Source organism: Fukomys damarensis, unplaced genomic scaffold (genome assembly GCF_012274545.1).
Source record: "Fukomys damarensis isolate Sample0158 unplaced genomic scaffold, DMR_v1.0_HiC HiC_scaffold_7, whole genome shotgun sequence".
Classification (NCBI taxonomy): Eukaryota; Metazoa; Chordata; class Mammalia; order Rodentia; family Bathyergidae; genus Fukomys; species Fukomys damarensis.
Genome location: NW_022900919.1, coordinates 40,349,125 through 40,372,938, shown reverse-complemented (window position 1 = coordinate 40,372,938; position 23,814 = coordinate 40,349,125). Strand labels below are relative to the sequence as shown.

At 44.3% G+C, this 23,814-nt stretch overlaps 1 protein-coding gene across 7 annotated transcripts in view; it reads left to right on the top strand.

Annotated features, from left to right (window-relative positions):
- The window catches only part of Shld1 (shieldin complex subunit 1), a 123,324-nt gene that overhangs the window by 87,953 nt on the left and 11,557 nt on the right, over positions 1-23,814 (top strand). For 4 of the 7 annotated variants that reach the window (XM_033761194.1, XM_010607516.3, XM_019205050.2 and 1 more), the window contains one exon: positions 1,437-4,072. In XM_033761194.1, the coding sequence (XP_033617085.1) occupies positions 1,437-1,879 (443 nt within the window). In that variant the 3' untranslated portion in view covers positions 1,880-4,072. Of the gene's footprint in view, positions 1-1,436; positions 4,073-4,105; positions 6,005-23,814 lie in introns of those variants that run through there. The other 3 variants (XM_010607519.3, XM_010607517.3, XM_010607520.3) reach the window with 2 other exon arrangements.

The window sequence follows — 23,814 nt, the reverse complement described above, 5'->3', positions numbered from 1 at the left end:
AAAAAAAAAAAAAAAAAAAAAAAAAAGTGATCGGAGAGGTACAGAAAAGTAAATGAGTGAAGATTTGGCTTTGGTTCAGGTTTCTTACTGTCTATGGTTAAATCACATAGTTTATTTTTTACCCCCTCTTCATAAATTACAAAGATGGTGGTTTTAATTTAGCTATAAACAGCCTATAAGATTGTTATAGGGAATCCAAAACAGAAATACCTGTAAATGTTCAGAACTGTTCAATTAGCGGTCTTCCCTGGACTCCTTGTAGAGTGATCTTTCTTAAAAAAATAATATATATATTTGGTTAAGTTGGTTTTATTTTATTTATTTTTTTGTTTTGTTTTGGAGACAGAATCTCACTGTGTGTAGTTCAGGCTGCCCTTGAACCCACTGTGTAGTCCGGGCTGGCCTCGAACTCTGGGCCTCATCTGCCTCAAGTACTAGGATTACGGATGTGAGCCACCACACCCAGCTAAAATAATGTTTTTAAGTGCATAAAATAACTGTGTATAAGATTACCAAGAAAAAAATACTGAAAACAGTTATTGAAAAAATTTTTTAAATTATAGTTAATATGTTTTTTCATTAATGCATAAATAATAAGATCTAACATGAGGTCTATGATAATTTCAAAGTAGTGTGTCTTAGTCTGCTCAGGCTGACATAATCAAATCTCATAACTAGGTGGCTTCAATAACAGTACTGGAGCCTAGAGGTTCAGGGTCAGAGTACCACTTGGCTGGTTTCTGGTGAGGTGCAGGCAGCTGTCCTTACACTGTGGCTTTTCCTTAGTGCTTGCACATGGAGACAGAGAAGATTCATATCTATCCCTCCCTCTCATCTCTGCCTCTTGCTTTCCTTATAAGGGCACCAAAACTATTGGATTAAAACCATGCTTATTATTTCATATAACTTTACCTCCTAAAAACCCCAATCATAGGAAGAGTTAAGCCTTTAACGCATGAATTTTGTGGGGACATCGTTTACATTTCCGGCCATGATGCAAATAAACAAAAAACTCCAAAGCATCTTCAGTACACTACATATGATACGAAAATAGCTGTGATCTCTTGGTAGCAAAGTCACAGGGGCTACTGCTAATGCTGTGGTTTATTGTCTACATTCCTCATAGAGGGAAAAGCTTAATTTCAGATTGGAAGATAAGATTTTTTTCCCATCCAAGTTCACGACCACCCTGAATTTCCATCCAGGGACCCTAGATTAGTAACCCCCTGATAAATGGGAGTAAGATGTTCTTGTTGGAACAAACAGGTGTCATAATCCTGGGAAGGGGTCATAGATTCTAAAGCCAGCTGAATCTGCTGCTGCCAGTTCCCTGGAGTTACTTGTGCTAAGCTGAAAAGAGACATCACCTGTTCTTGGCTTGGGTTCTGGTGTTTTCGATTGTGTGTTCGAGACTTGGAATGTGTTTTGTCTTACAGACAGCAGCAACCTAAATACTGAACTGAAAGACTCTCAGAGTTGCGAGAACTTCTGGCTTGACCCTTCTGCCAAAGGCCAGTTGGAGGCCAAGGATGAGGACGCTGGGCTTCGAGAATCCCTGGATAGATTCTACGACGTTTTTGGCCGTCCCCAGCCAGCCTCTGAGGACCCGCTCTTAGCATCTGTCTGCCATTGCCTGTCTCAGAAAATCGCTGAGCTTCAGGGCCAGGGGAGCCAGAAGTACGCCCTTCGCAGCTTCCAGATGGCCCGGGTCATCTTCAGCCGGGAGGGCTGCTCAGTCTTACGAAAACATTGCAGGGACACCCGCTTCTACCCACTCTGTGAAGGAAGCCTGGCTCTGGATGATGAAAAGCAGACCCCAGGACTTTCAAAAGATGTCATCCACTTCCTCTTGCAGCAGAATGTGATGGAAGACCCCTAACTAGGGCTGGTGACGGAGGCAGGTAGCACTGGAGGTGAGACACTCTTGGTTGTGCCCTGAAGTTCCTGCTGGCCTTGTGTGCCCAGCCCCAGCTAATTGCTTTGCAGTTAAAGTTTGGCACCTGCAACCTGGCCCTGGAGCCAGTCAGCCCATGGGGAGAGCCCTGAGGCCACCCCACCTCCCAGCCACCCCGACTCACACAGTACAACTCGCACAGTATGTGACACCTTTGCCGGTCTCCCCTCCTCTCCCCACCTCCTCCGCCCACTCCCTTGCTGGTAGGAGCCTCTCCTTAATAAACCTCTTCTACCTCAGTCCTAAACTCAGAGCTAACCCAGCTTAAGGAAACAGGATTCAGTGAAGTGAGGTTTTTATTTATTTATTTATTTATTTGGTACCGGAGATCGAACTCGGGACCTTGTGCTTGTGAGGCAAGTGGCAGATCCGCTGAGCTACATTCCTGGCTTGAAGTGAGGTTTTTGAATACAAACCTCTTTACTGAATGAAGGATAAGAATTTTACCAAGTTGTAAAGTAGAGATCATGTGATTGAGAACATAGATGCTAAAATGATATAAAGATTTAAATATGGATCCAAAAGTACCTTACCCTTTAATCATACCCTTGCCCCCTCTCCAAAGCCAGATTCCTTGTTTTACATTAACGGGATTTGGAAAGAACATTTGGACCATCTAACAGCTACAATTCACAAATGAAAAACACAAAGGCTTCTTCATCTCCACCAGATTGCAATGTGAGGAGAGAGAGGGAAATAAATGCGTGTCACCCGCTCAGCTGCGTGTGGGCCTGGTGAGCTGGGAAGCTACCCTGTGTGGCCTTGTCAGTTTGCACTGGAAGTGAGTAAGGAGTCCTTTGCCCAGCTGGATCCTCTTCCTCTTGTTATTTTTGTCTTCTGCCTGTGTGCTGCCCACTCCCTGTCATCCTCTGAGCAGTGAACCCTCACCCCTGCCCCATCCTTGCCCTGCACCCAGAGCTTGGGACGGGACCCCATGGCTGCCCTGCCTGTCCTCCAGACCTGCACTCTGAGTAGTCTGCGGGCTGCCACTGGCAGGTGCTCTGCTCTGCTCTGCGGGGCCACGTCTTAAACCCTGGTCTGAGACTCTTGGTAGAATTACATCACCTGGCACTGAGCTCTTTGTAATCGGAAGCCTTATGTTAATCCCCGCCTTGACAGTTCAGAAGGACTCCGCAGACACAAAGGGTTACATCGCTTGTTTGGGGAAACAGCAAAAGCTGGCGACTCTGTAATTAGATTTTGAGAAACTGGAGGTGAAGTTTAACTGACATAAGCCTCCCGAAGCTTTCCAGAAATCGAGGTATGCACATGGGGCAGGCTGAAAGTGTGCGTTAAAAGTGAGGGCACCCTCTCAGGAAGGTATCGTGAGGACTCTTGGATGGAGAGAAGCCTTTTAAAGTTAGCAACAACGGATACAAGCTTTCAGTTCAGGGAAGAGGAGAGGGAAGAAACTGTTGGGAACCGAAGGGCAGAGACAGAAATAGAAGGAGACCTACGAGGCAGGAAATTGGAGATGAGTAGGCCTTCAACAGGCCCTGGAGAAAGCAAGACTCCAAGTTCTCCTCTGACAAGGATTGCCTGCCCCCTGCTATTCATTGGCCCCCCATGTAATCCAGTGGGACTTATAACTGAGACCCTGAAAGTTACTTTTTAAGGTTGCTGGTTTTATTGTTTCTTAGTGTGAAGTATGTTAATAGATGCCCTGGAAGAATGTTACTGTCTTTAGTATTATTCGGACACTGAAATATTTGCAATTAGTCTCCATGGCTCCTAATAGAAGGAAAGTTGAGTTATCCTATACTGTTTTTAGAGTAAACACATGCATCTATTTAGATGTCCATGTTGGAAAGCAGCAGCTTCTGTTTCACATTGGAAAACTTCTAACCTTCATTAACACGAGTGCCCAGGGTATTCTGCAAGAGGAAGACTCTGAAAGCTGAAAATGTAGAAACCTAAAAGCCAGAATCACCTTAGGGTAGAGGGGTGTGGTGTGTGTTACTCGTCTCTGGGTAAGTGTTTGTGACAGCCCAGTATAAGATATTTGATTCTCTGCAGCCCTGCTCCTTAATTTGATCTCTGTGAAGTGAGGGTAACATTTTCCATTGATCTCTGGAAACCTTTAATAAAGATTAAAAGCTAAGGATTCTGAGGCTCTGGCCTTTGACGTTATTGTCTAATTTGGCCCTACAGATAACTTCGCTGACATCTTTTCATCCCATGGACATTGTGGCTAGCCTGACATCATTTATGGCCCTTTTCAGACCTACGGGGCCCTTGGTGAAGATGAATTTGCTTGCAGAAGCCTCAGAACTCCAAAGAGAACTACTACTGGCAGGTTAAGTTAGAGCAGTGTTACCCATTCCACTGGTCTCTTGCTTAGGGTGGCCTGTGGTGTTGGGTGTCAGAACCAGCCCGGGTCTTTGCACATGCTAAGCACATGTCTTCCAAGAGCCACCCCCCTACTCTGCCTCTTTGTCTAACCTGTTCCAGGGCACAGGTAACACATCTTATTACCAGCAGTTAGCACAAAACTGTACAGCCAAATTTGTAAGACTTTTAAAGCTTTTAAACCATTTTATTGGATTATAGTTACCCAGAAAAGCACATATCATGTAAGTGAACACCAGCATGATTTTCACACACCCATACAGCCCAGCTTTTGCTTGTGCGACAGGGACGACCAGCCAGCTGCCTCAGCCCCATCTAAGTGGCAGTGCTCTTGCCAGTGTTTCTATGCCTGCTGGAAGCACACAGTCACGTTAGATGCCACACGGACAAACAAGGTTTATTTTAATTGTTGATCAGTTCAGTATATAAGTACTATGTCAAGTCCATGCTTTCACAGGTGCTAGGTACATTGAGCTCAATATAAGTATTTAAACATTGAAAAGCACGTTAATTTAAGAATAATAAAGCAGGTAACACAGATATGTCAAAAATGAAAAAAGTGGCATATGGAAAGTGGCTACAGTTGGGAATGCCGTGGGATACGTAATGTCTGCGCTCCCTCCCCTGAGCTACTGGGAAAACTGTCCACCAGACAGGCCTGTGCCTGTCTCCACCTCTCCTTATCCTGTAGTCACAATGCAGATTCTTTTAAAAAAGCAAGACGTGTATGGATACCCAAAAATTAAGAAGAGAGTAGCCCTATCAAACCTGAAAATATTTTAACTCTGTAACCACATAAAGAGCAACAAAACAGAAATAGACACATCAAAGAGAAAGTCTGTGAAGGGTTGCATCTCAGCGCCGGTGGAACTGGAGTCCTGTGGATGATGAAAGCGGTATTTCAAGTCCATGGGGAAAAGGGAGAGTTGTGAGCCACAATCTTAGTGCAACTGGCTCCCCACTCCAGGAGGAGAGTAAAAGGCTGGATTCTGTCTCATGTCTCATATCAGAGTAGTTCTAGATGGATGAAAAATTTCAAAGTAAAAAATCATAAAAATGCTAGGCTAAAACCTGAGTTATAAGATATAGTATGTATAGAAATATATATGATTTATATACACATGCGAGATGGAGGGAGATATCTTGGAATATCTCTTAGAATGGTTTAAAAAACTGAGAATTTGATGAAATTGACTACACAGAACAAAACCTCTGGGCCGGGGATTTAGCTCAGTGGTGCTGCACCTGCCTGGCAAGCACAAGGTCCTGAGTTTGATTCCCAGCACACACAACAACAACAACAAACATAAAATTTCTGTAGATGCCCCTCAGTTTACAGTAGGTTCATGTCCTGAGAAATCCACTGTAAGTCGGAAATCTTGTAAGTCAAAAACGTATTTCCCACACTCAGCTCACCAAGCGCCGCAGCCCAGCGTGCAGTGCACCGTGGAGCAGTGATTGTCCCCCTTGGGAACGCGTGTAGTTGGCGCTGTGGCCCTGCAGCTGGCCAGCACTTCAAGACAGCGTCAGATACCTCCGGCCTGGGAGAAGATAAAAACCTCTAAATTTGAAGTTCTGCTTGTACAGAATGCATGTCACTTTTTTTAAAAACCATCATAAATCTTTAAAATTTTAAGTCAAACCATTATAAGCTGGGAACTGAACAGATAGGTAGATAGAAGGTAGACATAGATACGGCTCGTATGAAGTCATGCCCATATTATTTTTTTAAAGTTCATAACAAGATCAAGCCGGGGATTTAGCTCAGTAGTTCCACCACCTGCATCGCAAGCTCATCGTCCCAAGTTTGATCCCTGGTATCAAACAAACAAACAAAAAAAACAAGATCAAAACTATGATAAGTGCTTAGAGTATGTGTAACAGAGACTCTTTTTCTTCAACAAACAGAATTCAAATAAATCATTAGGAAAACAACCAAAGAAAAATTGGCACAGGACATGAACAGGTAGTTGGGGGGAAAACCTCACGTAGATGCCCCTCAGTTTACAGTAGGTTCATGTCCTGAGAAATCCACTGTAAGTCGGAAATCTTGTAAGTCAAAAACGTATTTCCCACACTCAGCTCACCAAGCGCCGCAGCCCAGCGTGCAGTGCACCGTGGAGCAGTGATTGTCCCCCTTGGGAACGCGTGTAGTTGGCGCTGTGGCCCTGCAGCTGGCCAGCACTTCAAGACAGCGTCAGATACCTCCGGCCTGGGAGAAGATAAAAACCTCTAAATTTGAAGTTCTGCTTGTACAGAATGCATGTCACTTTTTTTAAAAACCATCATAAATCTTTAAAATTTTAAGTCAAACCATTATAAGCTGGGAACTGAACAGATAGGTAGATAGAAGGTAGACATAGATACGGCTCGTATGAAGTCATGCCCAAGTAAACTTAAATGTAAAGAACTGCGATTTAGAACGATAATATCACCGTTGTTTTTGCCTGGTTTCTTGACTTACATTTTGGCGAGGCACAGGCGCAGGAAGAAGATCCGCAGTGGGGAGGTGAACTGGCTTGGCCTTTCTCGGGGCAACTCGGCAGCCTCTGTCAAAACTGTAAAGAGCGCGTCTTCCCTGAGCCAACAACTCATCCGTTCCACCACTTGGAGGGACTGCTACAGCTGGGGCCACACTGCGAACCGGTCCGGAAGCTCTCCCTCTCCCAACACAGACGAAGAGTCCTTTGCGGGGTGGACGTAGGCACAGAGCGGCCTGGGGCAGCACAGCGGCTGGGCGTGAAGTTGGGGGAGCTATGGGAGTTAGTGCCCAGCTTAGCGGGGCCGGGTTTGACGCCCCGCCGCCGAGGACAGGGCGGTGTGAATTTCAGAAGCCGTCTCTAGGTCAGGGGAAGGAATTTGAATTTTATTCTAAGGACAGTGGGAAATGGTTAGGAGATTTTAGGTGAGAAAATACGATGGGTTGCCATAGTTATACCAAATTAGCATTTGTTAAGGATAGCATTTCAAAGTGCTACTGAAAAATGGCTACCTAAATGTGTAACAGTAAGTTCTGCACAAAAACAAATTCCAGATGGACTGAGGATCTAAGTATGAAAAATAACACTATAAAAGTCACAGATGACACTTGTAGGTAAGCTTTTTTGTAATCTTTGCATGAGGTAGACCTTCCTAAAACAGAGGTACCGAAGTGGGAGTTTGGACGACAAAAGAATTAACAACTTTACAGTCAAAGATAGAAATCTATGATAATGGCATTGTGGTTTTGTGGAAAAATATATATTTTTTGTTTATTGTTTGTTTATTGGTTGGTACCAGGAATGAAACTCAGGACCTCGAGCTTGCCAACAAGCACCGCACCCCAATATACCTGGAACAGGATGAATATTAAAGTATTTAGGATAGAATTGTCTTAATGTCTAATGTCCATTAAAACACGTCAGTAGAACTAGGTTAAAGCAGATATGACAAATGTCACTGCCCTTCCAAATGCAGGTGGTGAGTATATGGAGGGTCACTTTTCTTACCTCTTCTGCATTTTAAGTTTTTAAAGTAAGAATCAACATTGAAGGAAAAGCAGCATCGAAACAGAGCCAGAATGAGAGAAAAAAATGAGTACAGATATTAACAAACCAGAGTTAATGTCATAATATGTGAAGAGTATCTGTAAATAAATACCAAGATGGGCCTGGGGATTTAGCTCAGTGGTGTTACCACCTGCCTCACAAGCTCGGGGTCCTGAGTTCCATCTCCAGTACTGCCAAAAAAAAAAAAAAATTAAAAAAAATAAATAAATACCAACATGACAAACTTAAAAAAAAATGAACAGAGTAGTAACAAGAATTTCACAGAAGAAATGCAGGTTGTCCACAAATACAAACAGCCACTCAGCCTGTCATAAAGAAGTGGAGTTTTGGCCAGGGATTTGGTTCAGTGGTTCTGCCACCTGCCTCGCAAATGAAAGTCCTGAGTCAATCCCTAGTACAAAAACAGAAAGAAAGAAATGGAGTTTTTAAAAGGTACCACTGTTTTTAAATGTATATAGTTGGCAAAAAATTGAAACGTTTCATCCTATGTGGTGTTGACAAAGATGTGGGGACATAGGCACTCTTAGGTGAAAGTGTGGGTCACCACTGCAATGAAAATATAGGAGAAAATTAAAAATACAGACCTGACTTTGTCACCTACTCCTGCCGCGTTTCACCTTGCCCTGGCCACATCCTTAACAACATGTTTTAAGGTAAGGTGGTTGAGTGCTTACTAAGTATGAACCATTTCAACACCACTGTTACAGACCCATTTTACAGACCGGAAAGCTGAGGACAAGGAACCAGTGGGTAGCAGAGGTGACCCCGGAGCCCATACTTCCTGATCCAGCACGCTGCCCTTCTCCTCAGGGGCATCCCATGTGCATGTCCTTCTGCCAGGAAGGTCCCTCCTGAAAGGAGTCTTTACTCTTTACCCTTTCCTTCACCTCCCACCACCACTGGGAGGGTCTCTCTTTTATATAGTCCCATGGCACCAGGAGCCTTAACTTCGTTACTTGATTACCCCAAAGAAGTGTAATAATGCAGCATTACATCCCCATCCCCACCAGAGGAACACGAGCTCTGTTTTGTTCTCCCTGCCTGGTAAACCTCGTGCAGCAGACACCAATGCTCGTCCATTTACAGTCGTCAAACAAAACATGGGAAGATGTCTTTGTGTATAGAGGCATCTCCTGAAGGATTTGGAGGTAAAATGTCTTAGTATCATTCACTTTATTGTTTGTTTGTTTTTTGTTTTTTGAGACAGGGTCTTATTATGTAGTTGAGGCTGACCTGGAACTCACTATGTAGCCCAGGCTGGTCTCCTACTCTCAGCGATCCTCCTGCCTCAGCCTCCCGAGTGCTGGGATTACAGGCCTTGCGCCACCACGCCCGGCTAGTATCATTCACTTTAAAGGGCTTCTATGGAAGCAAAGTGAAGCAGCCTCGATCAGTTTCATGTCATGTTGTTGGTCGTGTACATCCAAATACGGGACAAACTAGCCCACTTTTTGCTGCTTTGGGACACAACATACATATTTGCTCCCTTCCCCTTCCCCAGTCCCCTTCTGTTGGATCACTTCCCAGCGCTTGGTCCTCTGCACCTGTGCTTTCTCTTCCTGGGGAAAAGCATCCTCCCTCCAAGTTGCACACTCAGTCCTCATAGGCAAGTTCACTTTCAGAGAAAGAACAGTAAAGTGATGCAAATGACAGCCCCTTTGATGTCAGGGATTTTCTCTATGAATTTGCTATGGACTAGGGCAGGCCTGGGTGCTGGTTTTAAACCCACTGGTCGCATTCTTTCATTGCATTTGTTCTTAAATCCCTGAGAGCTGTGCACTGGAGATAGTGGTTTTATCAGCAACTGAACCAAGAGTTTTGCGAATTCCCCCAAGTGAAACCTTTCCGTCGGCTATCTGGGCGGTGCGTGTGTGGAAAACAGTCTCAGCATCCCTGCCCTCTCTTATTTTCTCTTCTGCTCCTTGAGCCTACGGAGCTGACTGTCAAACACCTTGAGCACCCTGGGTTATTTCATGAGAATGGGATTTGTGTTTATCCAAATAGCGAAAGTTTTCTGGTTGCCTTTGTAAATGTTTCCAGGGGACCTCTCTCTAGAAGGGGTGAGAAACATTTGCATCCAAACTGCACTTGTCAGACGCTCTGGTTGGAACCTCTGGCAGCAAGGATGCGGTAATCCCTAACTCACCTGTCCTGGTTTTCTCTTCCCACTCTCTTGTATCTTCAGCCACCTCCTTTCTTTTCTCCCTTTTCTGTCATATATTTATAGGCCTTCTCTATCTTTAAACACATGCACACACACATACAACACACATCTGTACACACACACGAGCCCTCAGTCCAGCACCTGACCCGGCATCTCCTGGACCCAGGAAATAGTTAAGAGTCAATAAAGTGCTCTGTCACGGGCATCTTCAGCTTATTCGCTCAATGTCTCTGGGTCTCTTTCTTTCTCTGCAAGTCACAGGTGTTAGGTGATTGCTGTGTCTCGGGAACTGCTCGTTAGAAGCGTGCAAAGTGTGCCTGAACATGCTTGGTGAGTCAACAGGGTGCAGTAAGAGTGTGAGTGGCCCCACTTGTTCACGCTTTGTTCTTATCCGTTTCTTTCTTTCCTTTTTTTTTGGTACTGGGGATCGAACTCAAGCCCTTGTGCTTGTGAGGCAGACGGCGGCACCACTGAGCCAAATCCCCGGCCCAGTACTTATCCTTTTCGGATTCAGCCTGTGCTGGCCCTGCTACTCAGGTGAAGTCCCTTCCAGCCACCACAGCGACCAGCGCCATCTCTCTGGAAAATAAAGCCTTTGTCCACCACAGTTTCAGAACCCAGGAAGCCTTGTTTAAAAGCTTCTATACTAAGGACCAGGGATTTAGCTCAGTGGTTCCACCGCCTGCCTCGTAAGCACAAGGTCCAGAGTTCAATCCCCAAAACCAAAAAGGAAAAATAAAAGCCTCTATACTAGAATGAAGCTGGAAATCAGTAAGAGAAGGCTATAGAAGTATCTTCAAACTCTGGAAAACTGAACAGCTTTTTTCTAAACAAGTTAAACAACAAACTTCTAAACCCACAGATCCAGGACTAAGTCTGGGGTGGAGGGGGGTGTCGAAATGCATGAAAATGAAAAAAATACAACAGTGAGGCACAGCTAATACAGTGCTGAACAGGAAATTTATAGCAGCAAATGCTTACCCTACACATGAGGAAAGCACATCCATAATTTAAGTTCCTACCTCAAGAAATTAGAAAAAGAACAGCAAAATAAATCCAAACCAAGCAGAAAGTAGGAAATAATAAGGGCAGAGATCAATAAAACTGACAACAAACATCACAAATCAATGAAACCAAAAGCTGATTCTTCAAAAAACAATGAGTAAAATTGAATAAACCTTACAAATTGCACACATCACTGTTCTGTGTGGCAGTGGATATATGAACCCACATGCAACAAAATTTAATAGAACTGAACATATACATGACTACAAGTCTAGCAGAAGAATCTGAACAAGATCCGTTTACATCAAAGGCAGTATCCTGGCTATGTGATACTATGATTTTGCATAACAATATCCTTGAGGGAAACTAGACAAAGTATATATAGGATCTCTATTATTTCTTAGGCCTACACATAAATCTACTTACCACAAAATTAAAAGTTTACTTTAAAAACATTTGAAGGTCAACAACTTGTGCCGGAGCCAGCTGGGCACTTAGTTGAGGTGACTCATGAGTTGCCTGGCAGATCAGCTGGTGCTCATTCTCTAAGACGACCTTGCAGGCCCAGCAGTTGGGACAGGGTGTCCACTGGGCATGGGATGGAGGTAGTTCCAAGAGGGTCCCCCTGTCCCCTTGCACAAAGCATTCTTCAAGCCACTGCTGGTGTGGCACTGGCCAAATCAAATCACACGGCCTTGCTCAGAGTTAGTGTGGGTAAGGACCGCACACAGGCCTGAACAGAAGGATGTTGAGACTCATTGGGTGACACTTTTGAAGTTGTCTTTCACAAAGGATGGGAAATTTTTTTTATTGTCTCCTTTCTCTCTCTCTCTCTCTCTCTCTCTCTCTCTCCGCCACCTCCCTCCCTCCCCCCTTTCTTTCTTTCTGTCTTTCCTTTTGGTAGCACACCCAAATACAGGACAAACTAGCCCACTTTTTGTGGACTCAGGACCTCACACTTGCTAGACAGGCACTGTGCCGCTGAGCTACGTCCCAGCCCTGTCTTTGTGGACACCATTTTCATCTGCCCGAATACATTTTAATACCTCTCCAGAGAAATTTTCCAGCCTTGGGAATAGACATTTCCCAGCTTCCTTTGCTAGTGTGCTAGAGACACATAACTTGGCTTCCACTAGCTAGACACAAATGTGGGACTTGAAGTGACCTGTGAAGAAACACGTGGGGCAGGGGCCATGCATTTGTTTGGACCTGGAGGAAGAGGGAGCAGTATATTTCTGAGGCTAGCAGGGGCGGCGGTAGCTTCTTGGCTGTGGCAAAAGTAGGTGACTCGGCTTGGTGAGGATAAGAGAGTTGGTGAGGATGAGAGAGATATGCAGGCCGGAGCCGGCCCAGGAGTGGGGCGGCCAGATCTCCCTGGTCACACTCGTTCTGTGGTGTGACTTGAATTGTTGCTGGAATCCCAGCCTAGGGTCTATCCCTCCAGCCCTTTCAACATTTTGGTGCATTTCTAGCAAATCGTTTCATGCTTAAACTAGCTGGGGAGGATTCCATTGTCTGTACCGGCTGATGCTAACGGATAAAATCAATGCTTTCTGAAATATCCGCCATATGGACATCTTGTCTATGCAAAATAAACACAAATATGATTTAAAGTAAATAATGTGCTGGCATAGGCAGACTACCCCCACCCCATCTTTTTCTCTTAGCCACGTCGTTCTTTCTTTCCTCTCCTGACCTGACCTCTCATCTTTCCCTGGTCGATCTACATGAAACCATTTTCTCTTGATCCAAATAGCCAAGCACCAGCGATTTCACAGTACTTGGCCTCACAGGTGCCGTTCTCTTGGATGTGCCTTTTTCAAAATTTTGATTATCATCTATCTGCCAATTTCCAAGTCTTTGCCAAGTTCCTGTCTGATAGCTCTAATTTCCCACGGGACATTCTAGATACTCATGTCCTTGTCACCATAAGCAAAAATTAGCATTTCCTACATCACTTGGGCTGGACAAAGTGCTTTCATTATGACTCTAACCACATGGTTTACAGCTGAAGTGCAGGAGCCAGAGGGCTTGGATGTGAATTTGACTCTGTCATTCATCCAGTGTGTGTGTGTCCTTGGGCATGTAAATCCTATTTATCATGTGTCTCAGTTTCCTCACCGGTAAAACAGGAATTACCAATAGTCCTTAATTCAGGAAGTGCAAACCAGTTCAGATTTGAATGCTGTTGAGAGCTCTTGGATTTGTCTTTTCTTTCTCAGCCAACTGCCACTACCTGCTTCAGGTTTCATCTCCCTAATCCCCGCTGGGGGTTCTGTCTGCCTCCATCTCTCCCTATCCCAGCCTCGCCCACACATTTGCTCCCGTACTGATCTTCCTGAACCACTGAGGGGATCTGACCCCATCCCCTCCCAAGCCCCTACCACTTGCCTTGGAGTTGTCTCCAAAGCATTTCTTGGCTTTACCCAAGCATTCATTTACACTTTTTTTGTTTGTTTGTTTTTGAGACAGGGTCTCACTCTGTAGTTGAGACTGACCTGGAACTCACTATGTAGCCCAGGCTGGTCTCGAACTCACAGCAATCCTCCTGCCTCAGCCTCCCGAGTGCTGGGATTACAGGTGTGCGCCACCATGCCCAGAATCATTTACACTTTTAATCCTACATAGCAGGGCCATCCTTTACCCTCTAGCATAGGGACATTTTCATTCTCCGAACAGATGAAGTTTTTGAAGGCCAGATTGCTTATTCTACCAACGCTGGGCATGGGTCAGTGCTGGGTGGGGATGCCGGTTGATGGCATGAATTTGTTATGCAGTCACATCTCCTGTGCCTGCTGGTAGACTCAGCTAGACAACCTCTTTCCTTCCCGCGATGGAAACCATATAATTTTAAAACCAAGAACAAGCGGCTAGAATGGGAGGTAGGTTTGCACCCTCTGGGAGACATCATGGCAGAAAGGAAGAGTCCAATTACAGGTGTGAGAGGCAGCCACAGTGCCATTAACAAGCAGGTCATTGAGCAAGGCTCGTACTAATCCTGTGTACCTCATTTCTGCATCTGGAAGATGAGGACATTAGCACAGTTCCAGATGCCCTTCCAGCTGAAACATCCTGTGACAAATCTCCAAGAGGGTGGATTCGGGAAACCGATTCTCAAATTGATTGAGCAGCACAGAGTGATTGCAGGGAGAATTAAACCACCGTTCATAACAATTCATTTCCTGAGCAAAGCCCATCAGCCAGTGTTTATTAAGCCCCATTCACTCTGCAGTATCAGGGTTGGGTACTGTGGAAACAGAAGTGATGTCTCCCAGGACCCATAGCCTCAAGGAGCTCATTGTATAATCAGAGTTTATTACACGATAAAAGCTTCACAGGATCCATAGCCTCAAGGAGCTCATTGTATAATCTGAGTTTATTATATGATAAAAGCTTACCACATTTAGGATCCAACAAACTTCTCTTTGTTTACCTAAAATTTCTTTTGTAAAGTAAGGAAGTTATATTTGAATCGTTGCACATAATCCCTATGTGATCTAAGGGCTCTGTGTATCATTTCTGTGTTACTTTTATTTGAAACACACATATGCTATATGTTTAGATATAAACATTCATTTAAATGCATACATTTAAGATGTCTTTGTTGCCAGGCTGAGATTTGAGAATATTCTAATATGCCAAATAGTCAGGGAAGTAGAGGGTATGGTATTGTGAGCCCCAAGTGCTAATCAGCCATCAGCTTCCTGCTGTTCTTTTCCCTCAATCTCCCTCCCTCTGCGTGTATATTAAATCAATGCCTCTAAAGCTATCAGTGCTTGGGGAGGTATCTTGGCTGATTTCCCATTTGTTGTAGCCCAAGGCCAGCACAGTTCACGCCCGTGCCACACCTGCTGCACCACGCTGTCAATTTGAAAGTACCCAAAGCAGGCTCTACCGGGCAAGAGAAAAGTGCACTAATCACTGCTTTGATGCCCTGGCAATGTCAAAGTACCATAGCCATTTCTAAATACTTAGTGTCAATTTCCATACTTACTACAGACCAAGAGCATACAATTTGCAAACTGGCACCAATCCATAGACCACACTTTGAGTAGCCGTGCACTAGAGTGTTTTAAAGCAAACCCCAGGCATTATTTTTTGTACCTATAAGTCCAACCGGTATCTCTAATGGATATGGACTTTTTTTTTTTAAACAACCAGAACATTAGGACTTCCAAGAAAATCATCAATAATTTCTTAACATTATCAAGTATTTAGTCCATGCTCACTTTTTCCAGTTGTCTCACAAGTGTCTTCTTACAAATGGTTTGCTTTACTCGGGGTCCAAATAAAGATTTACCATTGCATTGGATTGATATACCTCTTAAATACCTTTCGAACTATGGTGGACTCCCTCTCCTCTAAAAGCTGTCTCAAACCACCTTCCAGATAGATTGGTTGAACTTTAACTGTAAAAGATTTTCTCACCCATCCTATTTCAACTTTTCACTTTGTTTTATTTTATTTATTTTGCACTTGCCACACTCCCTCTGCTTACAGGAAGGCTTTAAAAACCCTCTGTAACTTACATGTTAACAATCACATTTCCCACTCCTCCAACTTGTTTCCAGGACTACAGAACTGTTTAGATTGCTATGTATGTAAAGCTGCCAGTAGTATCTCTCACTGTCTTAACATCTCAGATGCTCTTTGTCCCAACAGGCCCATTTATAGAGCAGTGACCTGTGAATATGATTAAATGAACTATTAGTTTTCTTCCCCTTCACATACCAAAGCAGTGCTTTCCAGGCACATTCACTTCTTTGGAGACCTGTGCAGGCCTGCAGTGACCATAGACACACAAGTGATTTGATTTGGAACAGACCCATCTGTGGTTTTCACGCAGTGACACATTTTCCCATACCCTCACCCCCACCACTAAGAATGCAGAAACCCCTGGTATCTTTGAGACTTTACTGGCCAGCACTTTCTGTAGAATCGTAGAACTTCAGAACAAGATCATAGCAATGAAGCAGTCAGGCACTACAAAGGAAACAAAGGTCCCCATGACTGTCTAGGTTTCCCCTGGACAGAGCCCAGAGCCCAAGGCACTCGGTTGTACTGTGGGACATCAGTTTCTGTGCCAGGCAAGGGTCTGAGTTGTGCAAGACAGAATTGGACTCTGCCTGATTTTGATACAAGGACAGTAAGTGGCTAACAAAACTGGCTGCAAATTTGGATACCAGGTTTTGGAAACAGGCAGGATCTGAGGGAGACTGGGCAGCTCGGACACAACCGAAGTCATGCTTCAGGGGCAGTTTGGTTAGAATGCCCCTAACTCTTGTCCTGCTGCACTAAGGCTGTTGGACAGCACTACAGCTGATCACAGGAGCCAGATGTCACTGCTGCATGGAATTCTAAGCCCTGAGTCTCTAGATTGAAAGTCCTGATGGGAGCATTTGACTTGCTGAGTCTCGATTATATGACAAGGACCAGGGAAAGGGCCATCCGGTGTGGTTCCTGACCATAGTAGGAAGTGGATCCTGCTTCCCATCACCAACCACACCACTAAGGAAAGGGCGTGTAGACGTCGATTGGCCACCTGCAATGACAAATGACCGCACCACTCCACACGTGAGCTTTCACTAGAATTTGGACAGCGGACAACACTTCTCTATGGAGGCATTTTCCACCGCCACCCCTGCTACATATTGGACTGGGGCAGAGACGAAATGGAACATAGCAGATTTGATGAGGCACAGTAAGGATTCTGCCCCTGTTCTTGGGATGTATTTCCAATGGTTCTCAAAATTCCACAGTGAAAGTGTTGTGTGGCTTAGTGATACAAGGCCAGAGCGGACACTGTGACAGCTGTTCCCAAAGGCCTAGTTTCTTTGTTTCCAAGAAAATGTGCCCTTGCATTTTCTGGGCTGAGGTACGAGTGACTGGCAGGCCCTGTCTTCTCTGCTTTCTGATGGCCTTAACGGATGAGAAGATGGAAACTAATGACCCAGAAAGACCTTCAGAGAATGTATCTCCTGCCTGTGTGTCTAGTTTATGTTCCTCTCAGAAACACACTGAGACACAAATTCAAGTGGGAGTTGTTTATCTGAATAGAGGAGTAGGAACTAAGACAAAGGAGGGAAAGAAGGCAGTAAAAGGTGTGCTAGAAAACAGGTTACTTGGCTGGGGATTTAGCTCAGCAGTTCCGCTGCCTGCCTCGTAAGCACAAGGACCCGAGTTCAATCTCTGGTACCAAAACAAAATTTTAAAAAGTACAAGGAATAAATAAATGGAAAAGAATTAAAATAGCATTAAAAAAAAAGAAAACAGATTACTTCTGTGGGTAGAAGATTCGTCTTACTGGGTAGCTCTGGGAACCAGTGGACAGGTCCTGCACAAGGACTGTGGGAGCTGAGGATTTAACTGCCAGTTTCCATCGACCTGCTGTGTGCGTAGACAGAGCAGACCTTGCCAACCAGACAAAGCCCTCGGGCAAAGAGACAGAATCTGCCAGTTGGAAGTGAGGCTGATGTGCTCAAAACCCGAAGGCCCAAGGGGTACAGACAGGGCACCCTCAGCACTTGCCACTGTGTTTTCACCCTCATCCTCCACACTTGGACAGACTTTGTGTTCCCCACTCATGCAAAACCCAACAGAGATCTTCCCAGAACCAGTCAAGGGGTACACATCCTCTGCTACCACCACAATCTAATTTCCACTCAGTACATCTCACTCCTGCACAGTAACTATCCACACTGTTACAGGGTCACTCTGCACTTTAGTCCTCTTTCCACCCGGCCCAGTAACTCATCGCAGCCCACAGATTCTAGCCACAGCCCTAGAATCACCGACTCACGAACCGACTCCCACGTCCTTCCACTCGGCAAGTGTCCTGGTTGTTTGCAGCCTACAGCCACTGTGCTTTTGGCAGGTCTTTGTCAGCTTTGAAGGTTTTAGAGAGCTTTATGATTTGCTGAACATGATGGGTCTCAGGTAGACAGCCATGATCTTGATGGAACAGAATAGTCTTCTTCTCTGGGAAAAAGGTTGAGTTCCTTCAGGACTATGGATTGCATTTCCTTAAACGGAGAGCCAGCCAGCTATGCATTAGCAACTTGACAATGTCTGAGAGAGGCTGGGGTGTTTTAAGGCAGAATTATTGGCTCTGTCCTCTTGTTGTGTAAACATTCTACTGACATTTACCAAGTCAGTCGAAAGACTATCTGAGGTTTGCCTAGTGATTTTGTGTTAATGAAGAGATAACCTGAAATATAGTTTTCATTATTTACTTTTTCCTTTATGTAACCTAAGTACCAGACCTTAGTATAATATGAGATATTTCAGGATCAGATGGTTCTATCCAAAAGACCCTTCAGAGGTCATTTTGAACAGTTTCTCTCCTTTCAGATAACACCTCACTTAACTCCTAACAGGATGCTGCTTACCAGTTCCAAAGGAGAGTCAGACAAATGCCACCATTTGCTCTTCTCAATGTCTGCTCATTATAAACCCTGAACATTTCCTTGCTGGGATTCCAGATTCAAATTTTAAACAAATGTCGTGTGACTGCCTTGATCCTACAAAGACTTGCTCTGCAGAACATTACAAGTAACCTATGACCATGTTAGTATGCAAGATCATAATATGAAACTATATGAAGTCAAATTCAGTCATTTGCGGACATTAGTCCTTTAGGAAATCACTTTAAAAACATGTAAAATTTGCTGGGCGTGGTGGTGCACACCTGTAATCCCAGCACTCGGGAGGCTGAGGCAGGAGGATCGCTGTGAGTTTGAGACCAGCCTGGGCTACACAGTGAGTTCCAGGTCAGTCTCAACTACATAGTGAGGGGCTGGGGATTTAGCTCAGCGGTTTGGTGGCCTGCCTTGCAAGTGCAAGGACCTGAGTTCAATCCCAGGTACCAAAAAAAAAAAAAAGCTTGTCAACTACATAGTGAGACCCTGTCTCAAAAAACCAACAACAACAACAACAACAAAAACAAAAAACAAAAAACAAAAACCTCAAAACAAAAATAAATAAATAAAAACATGTAAAACTTGCTTTGAAGTGCATCAACAAAACATAACAGATTAATGGATAAATAAATGGTGGTCAACAGTGTTATGGGTTAGATCTAAAATATCCCTCAAAAGTCTTACTTATATAGAAGTGGGTCTTTTGGAAAGTGATTGAATCGAGCGGCACTGTACTCAGCAGTGATCCCTTGCTAAGTTCATAGCTGAATGTGTTTGGGAGGGGTGGAGCCTGGTCAGAAGAGATGAGCTGGGAGGATGTACTCTTGTCTCTGGCTCCTTCCTTTCACGCTGCTTCCTGGCTGCCAAAGATTGAGCAGCTAACTGTCCTCTACCACATGATTCCACCGTGATGCTTCTCCCTGGGAGCCGGCTGGCCGTGGACTGAGCCCTCTGAAGCCATGAGCCAAAACAAATCTTTCCTTAAATTGTGGGCGTTGGGTATTTTATCGCATTTATGGAAAAGTGACAAAAAGAGCTAGACAGACATGAAACAAGCAAGCACAGTAAATGTAAGCATAGGGGTTAGCATACAGGTGTTATTGGTAAATTTTTGCCTATTTCTTTATATATTTGAATTTTTAATAATAAAAAAGTCAGGAAAATATTTGTAGCATATGTTTTTAGTATACTATGTCTACCTACATATATTTATTTATAAAAACTTGAAGTTTTAAGTTACCACAAACTTTCCTGAGACAAGTCTATCTTTGTACTTAAAATGAAAGATGACTTTATTTGTTACATGGTAAAATTAATTAAACAATCAAGAAACTATTAGTAAGTATCTCCAAATTGCTCAGAGATGTTAAGTTATTAGACTTGGTCCCTGTGACTATTAACCCTATGTCAATTTCATTGGATTAAGAAATGCCCAAGCCCGGTATGGTGGTGCACACCTGTAATCCAAGCACTCAGGAGGCTGAGGCAGGAGGCTTGCTGTGAGTTCGAAACCAGCCTGGGCTACATAGTGAGTTCCAGGTCAGTCTCAACTACACAGTGAGACCCTGTCTCAAAAAAAAAAAAAAAAGAAAAGAAAAGAAATGCCCAGCATATGAACAAATCCTCAGTAGCATGGTAACTAGCGCAAAGAATCAACAACTGGGATCTCATCTTATTAAAAAGTTTCTGCACGGCAAGAGAAACCACCAACAGAGCTAAGAGACAACCTACAAAGTGGGAAAAGATTTTCATCCGCTGTTCCTCAGACAAAGGACTATTATCTAGACTATATAAAGAACTTTAAAAATCAGACCTCCCCAAATATAAAGACCCGATTCAAAAATGGGCATCCAAAATGAACAGATATTTCTCAAACAAAGAAGTAAAAGCATCAAGTAAATATATGAAAAAATGTTCCACATCACTGGTCATTCGAGAGATGCACATGAAAACAATACTGAGATTCCACCTCACCCCACAAAGAATGGCTGCTGTCAAGAAATCAACCAATAGCAAATGTTGGTGGGGTTGTGGGGAGAAAGGAACCCACCTCCACTGTTGGTGGAAGTGCAGACTGGTGCAACCACTGTGGAAATCAGTATAGAGATACTTCAAACAACTAGGATTAGAGGTTCCATTTGACCCAGCTATCCCTCTGCTGGGTATCTTCCCAAAATATTTAAAAGAATCATACCACAGTGATATATGTGTGCCCATGTTTATAGCAGCACAGTTTGTAATAGCTAAAAATTGGAAGCAACCCAATTGTCCATCAGCTGGAGCCTGGATAAAGAAGATGTGGTTTTTCTATAAAATGGAGTACTACTCAGCCATAAAGAATGAGAAACTAGAGACATTCATAGCTAAATGGATGCACATTGAGTCTATACTATTAAGTGAAATAAATAGGACATACATGTATAAATGCCAAATAGATTCTCTGGTATAAAAAACTAGAAGTGTAAATAAAGATCAAAATGCATAAATGAGGTGAAATAGGAAGAAAGGGTCTAAAGGAGTAGGGGAAATAGAAGAGGTAGGGGAAAGGAAAGAAGGGAAAAGAAAAATATATAAGAAAAGGAAAAAATGGAAACAAAGTCTTTGTAAATAGGGAGGGGTGGAGGGGGTAAATGGAGGGCAGGGGGATGGGGAAAAATAAGAACCAAGATACATCATGTGAAGGTACAAGGTCCCAATGATAAATGTAACTGTATTGTTTACCTAACCTGTACCAATAAACTTAATGGAAAAAGAAAAAAGAAAAAGAAATGCCCAGCAGATCAGTGAGCACACCCTTGGGTGCATCAGGTGGGTCATGGGAACCAGACTTTGGGCACCGAGTGGTCCCGCTCCTGCTGCTCTCCTGCAGTTCCCCGGCACTGCTCTCCAGCTGCCATGAACTAATGAGCTGTTTCCACCGCGCCGCGTCGTTCCTGCCTTGGAGCCATCTATAAACTGAATCCCCCAGACTGTGAGCTAAATCAAACCTTTCCTTCTCTAAGTTCTGCGTGTCAGACACTGTGTCTAACAATGAGAAAACTAATATGTCCCAACTTTCAAATAACTTATATTCACATTGAAAAAATTCTTCCTATATGGACAAGTCTAGATCTGCCTCCCCACCTACTCCTAAACCGTTCTACTTGTATTATCAGCACCTACATTTTCCTGCCTAGATTATAACATTTGTATTTGTACATCAAATATATCACCTACAGCTCTGGGCAGGGCTCGTCCCACTCCATGTTCTATTAACTGTAACAGAATACAAGACACTGGGTTATTCATGTAAACCAGGTTTATTTGGCTCCCGGTCCGGATCCTGGGAAGCCTAACAGCACGGCGCTGGCAGCTTCTCAGCTTCTGATGAGGATTTTATACTGTTTCATTTCATGACAGAAAGCAGAAGAACAAGGGGGGGAAAGTGGTAACATCCACGTTTCTCATGGTCACAACTTGGGGGCGGAGGGCAGAACGCCTGTATCTAGGGGGCAAAGGCCAGGATGCTGTTTAAACATCTCTCAGTGCCCGGGACATTTTCCAACCACAAAGAAGTGTCCTGCTGAAAATGTTAGCGCTGCCGGGGTTGAGAAGCCCTGATCTGAGTCACCGGGCCGACTCCAGCGTGCGGGGCTCGCGCTCATCGACTCCGTGTACATCTGTCTCACAGACCCGAGTGACAGCGACCCGGGGGCGGCTGCCACTTCTGCTCCGTGCATTTCAACATCTCCCTCGTCCAAACACTGCATCTACATCTGCATGTGATCTCGTTAGCACCTCCAGGCGTGTTTGTTTTAGAAGAATCATTTTTAAGCTGAAAGTAAAATTTAATTTTAATTCTCGCTGCTCTGGCCACACACATAAAATGTGAGGGGAGGCGAGGAGGCTCCGTAAAGTACAAGGAACATGAGCTAAATGTTGGCTCTGTGACTGCTGCTGACCACCTCGACACTGTCGGCTTCTGCATTTCGACTCGGACTGAAGTAGGAGGCCTGTGCCCGGCGGTTTTCACCTGAGTTCTCTGCTTCTAGCTTCTCGGGGCCGGAGGGCATCTTCTGCACACGCAGTTGCCTCGGTTTATCGCAGTGGTGACAAAGAATAATTTGTCCTCCAAAGAGCAATCGCTGCACATTGGGAACCTGATATGATCTGATTACATCTTGTTCCACCCGAGACGGGGTGGGCTGGGAAACAGGCAGGAGGCACAAGAGCAGCTGCAGAAATTGCCCGCTCACCCAGCACTCTTGGGCCTCAGGGAGCAAAAGACATCTGATTCTGTGACCAACACAACAGCTCTGGTTGCTACCTTCTCTTAGCCTCCATGGGCAAGTGAGCTGATGTCAGCCCAGACAAAAGTAAAGTGACATTTCAAGATGAAACCAAGAGCAGGGGGCAGAGCCCAGACAAAAGTAAAGTGACATTTCAAGATGAAACCAAGAGCAGGGGGCAGAGGACACATAAGAGCAAATCCCTGCAGCTTGTTAGCAGTGTGAGGTTTACTCAATAACCCATGGCCTTGAGGATCCCATTACTTCTCCATTACTTCTGCTCCAGGAATAAGACTAACCCTTGGCAAAGCTGCAAAACAGACTCTCACTCATCTTATATTCTGATTCACTGTAGCAGTTTCCAATAAACAATCCTTGGGGTCTGGCAGTGAAAGACTAAAAATTCTTTACTCATTATTGTGCCTTGAGTCTAGATGTCCCCAAAGCTTCATGTGGTCGTAGGTGGGGCTCTCTGAGGTGGCTGGATCTGCAGTGTGTGAGCACAAGGGAGCAGTCTCAACGAAAGGCCTAAGTCCAAATCCTCATAACCAACAGCACAAGCCAAGCACAGCCCACACTGGCACTTGGCACAGTCACTGAGTGCTGCAGTGCCATGTGGACTTCTGAGAAACCAACTTCAGTTTCTAAGCAGACTTCGGCCCCCAGGGAGTGAAGATCACAACCAAAAATTTCTAACCACCATAGTTTAAAAAAATTTTTTTTAACCAAATATGTTCATGCCTGTATTCCAGCACTCAAGAGGCTGAGGTAGAGAGATGCTGAGTTCAAGCCCAGACTGGGCAACTTAGAGACTTAGTAGCTCTGTCTGGCGCGGGTGCACAAAATGTCAGCTTTTTAAATGTTAGACCTTTAATAAATTTAGAAAATGAGGAAATCATATTTCTCTGTGTAGGCTGTTTTTGTAGACAAGGAAAGAAAGAGAATTCATGAAGTTATAATTACCTCTCCCCATTCAACTGGTTTCCTGTGTTGGGAATGTCCCTTTTATTAGATAACTGGTTGACTGCCCTTATCAATATGCAGACTCAAATATGATCCCAACATTTTAGAACCCAGAGCATTTTTAATTGAATCTACTGGGGGAAGT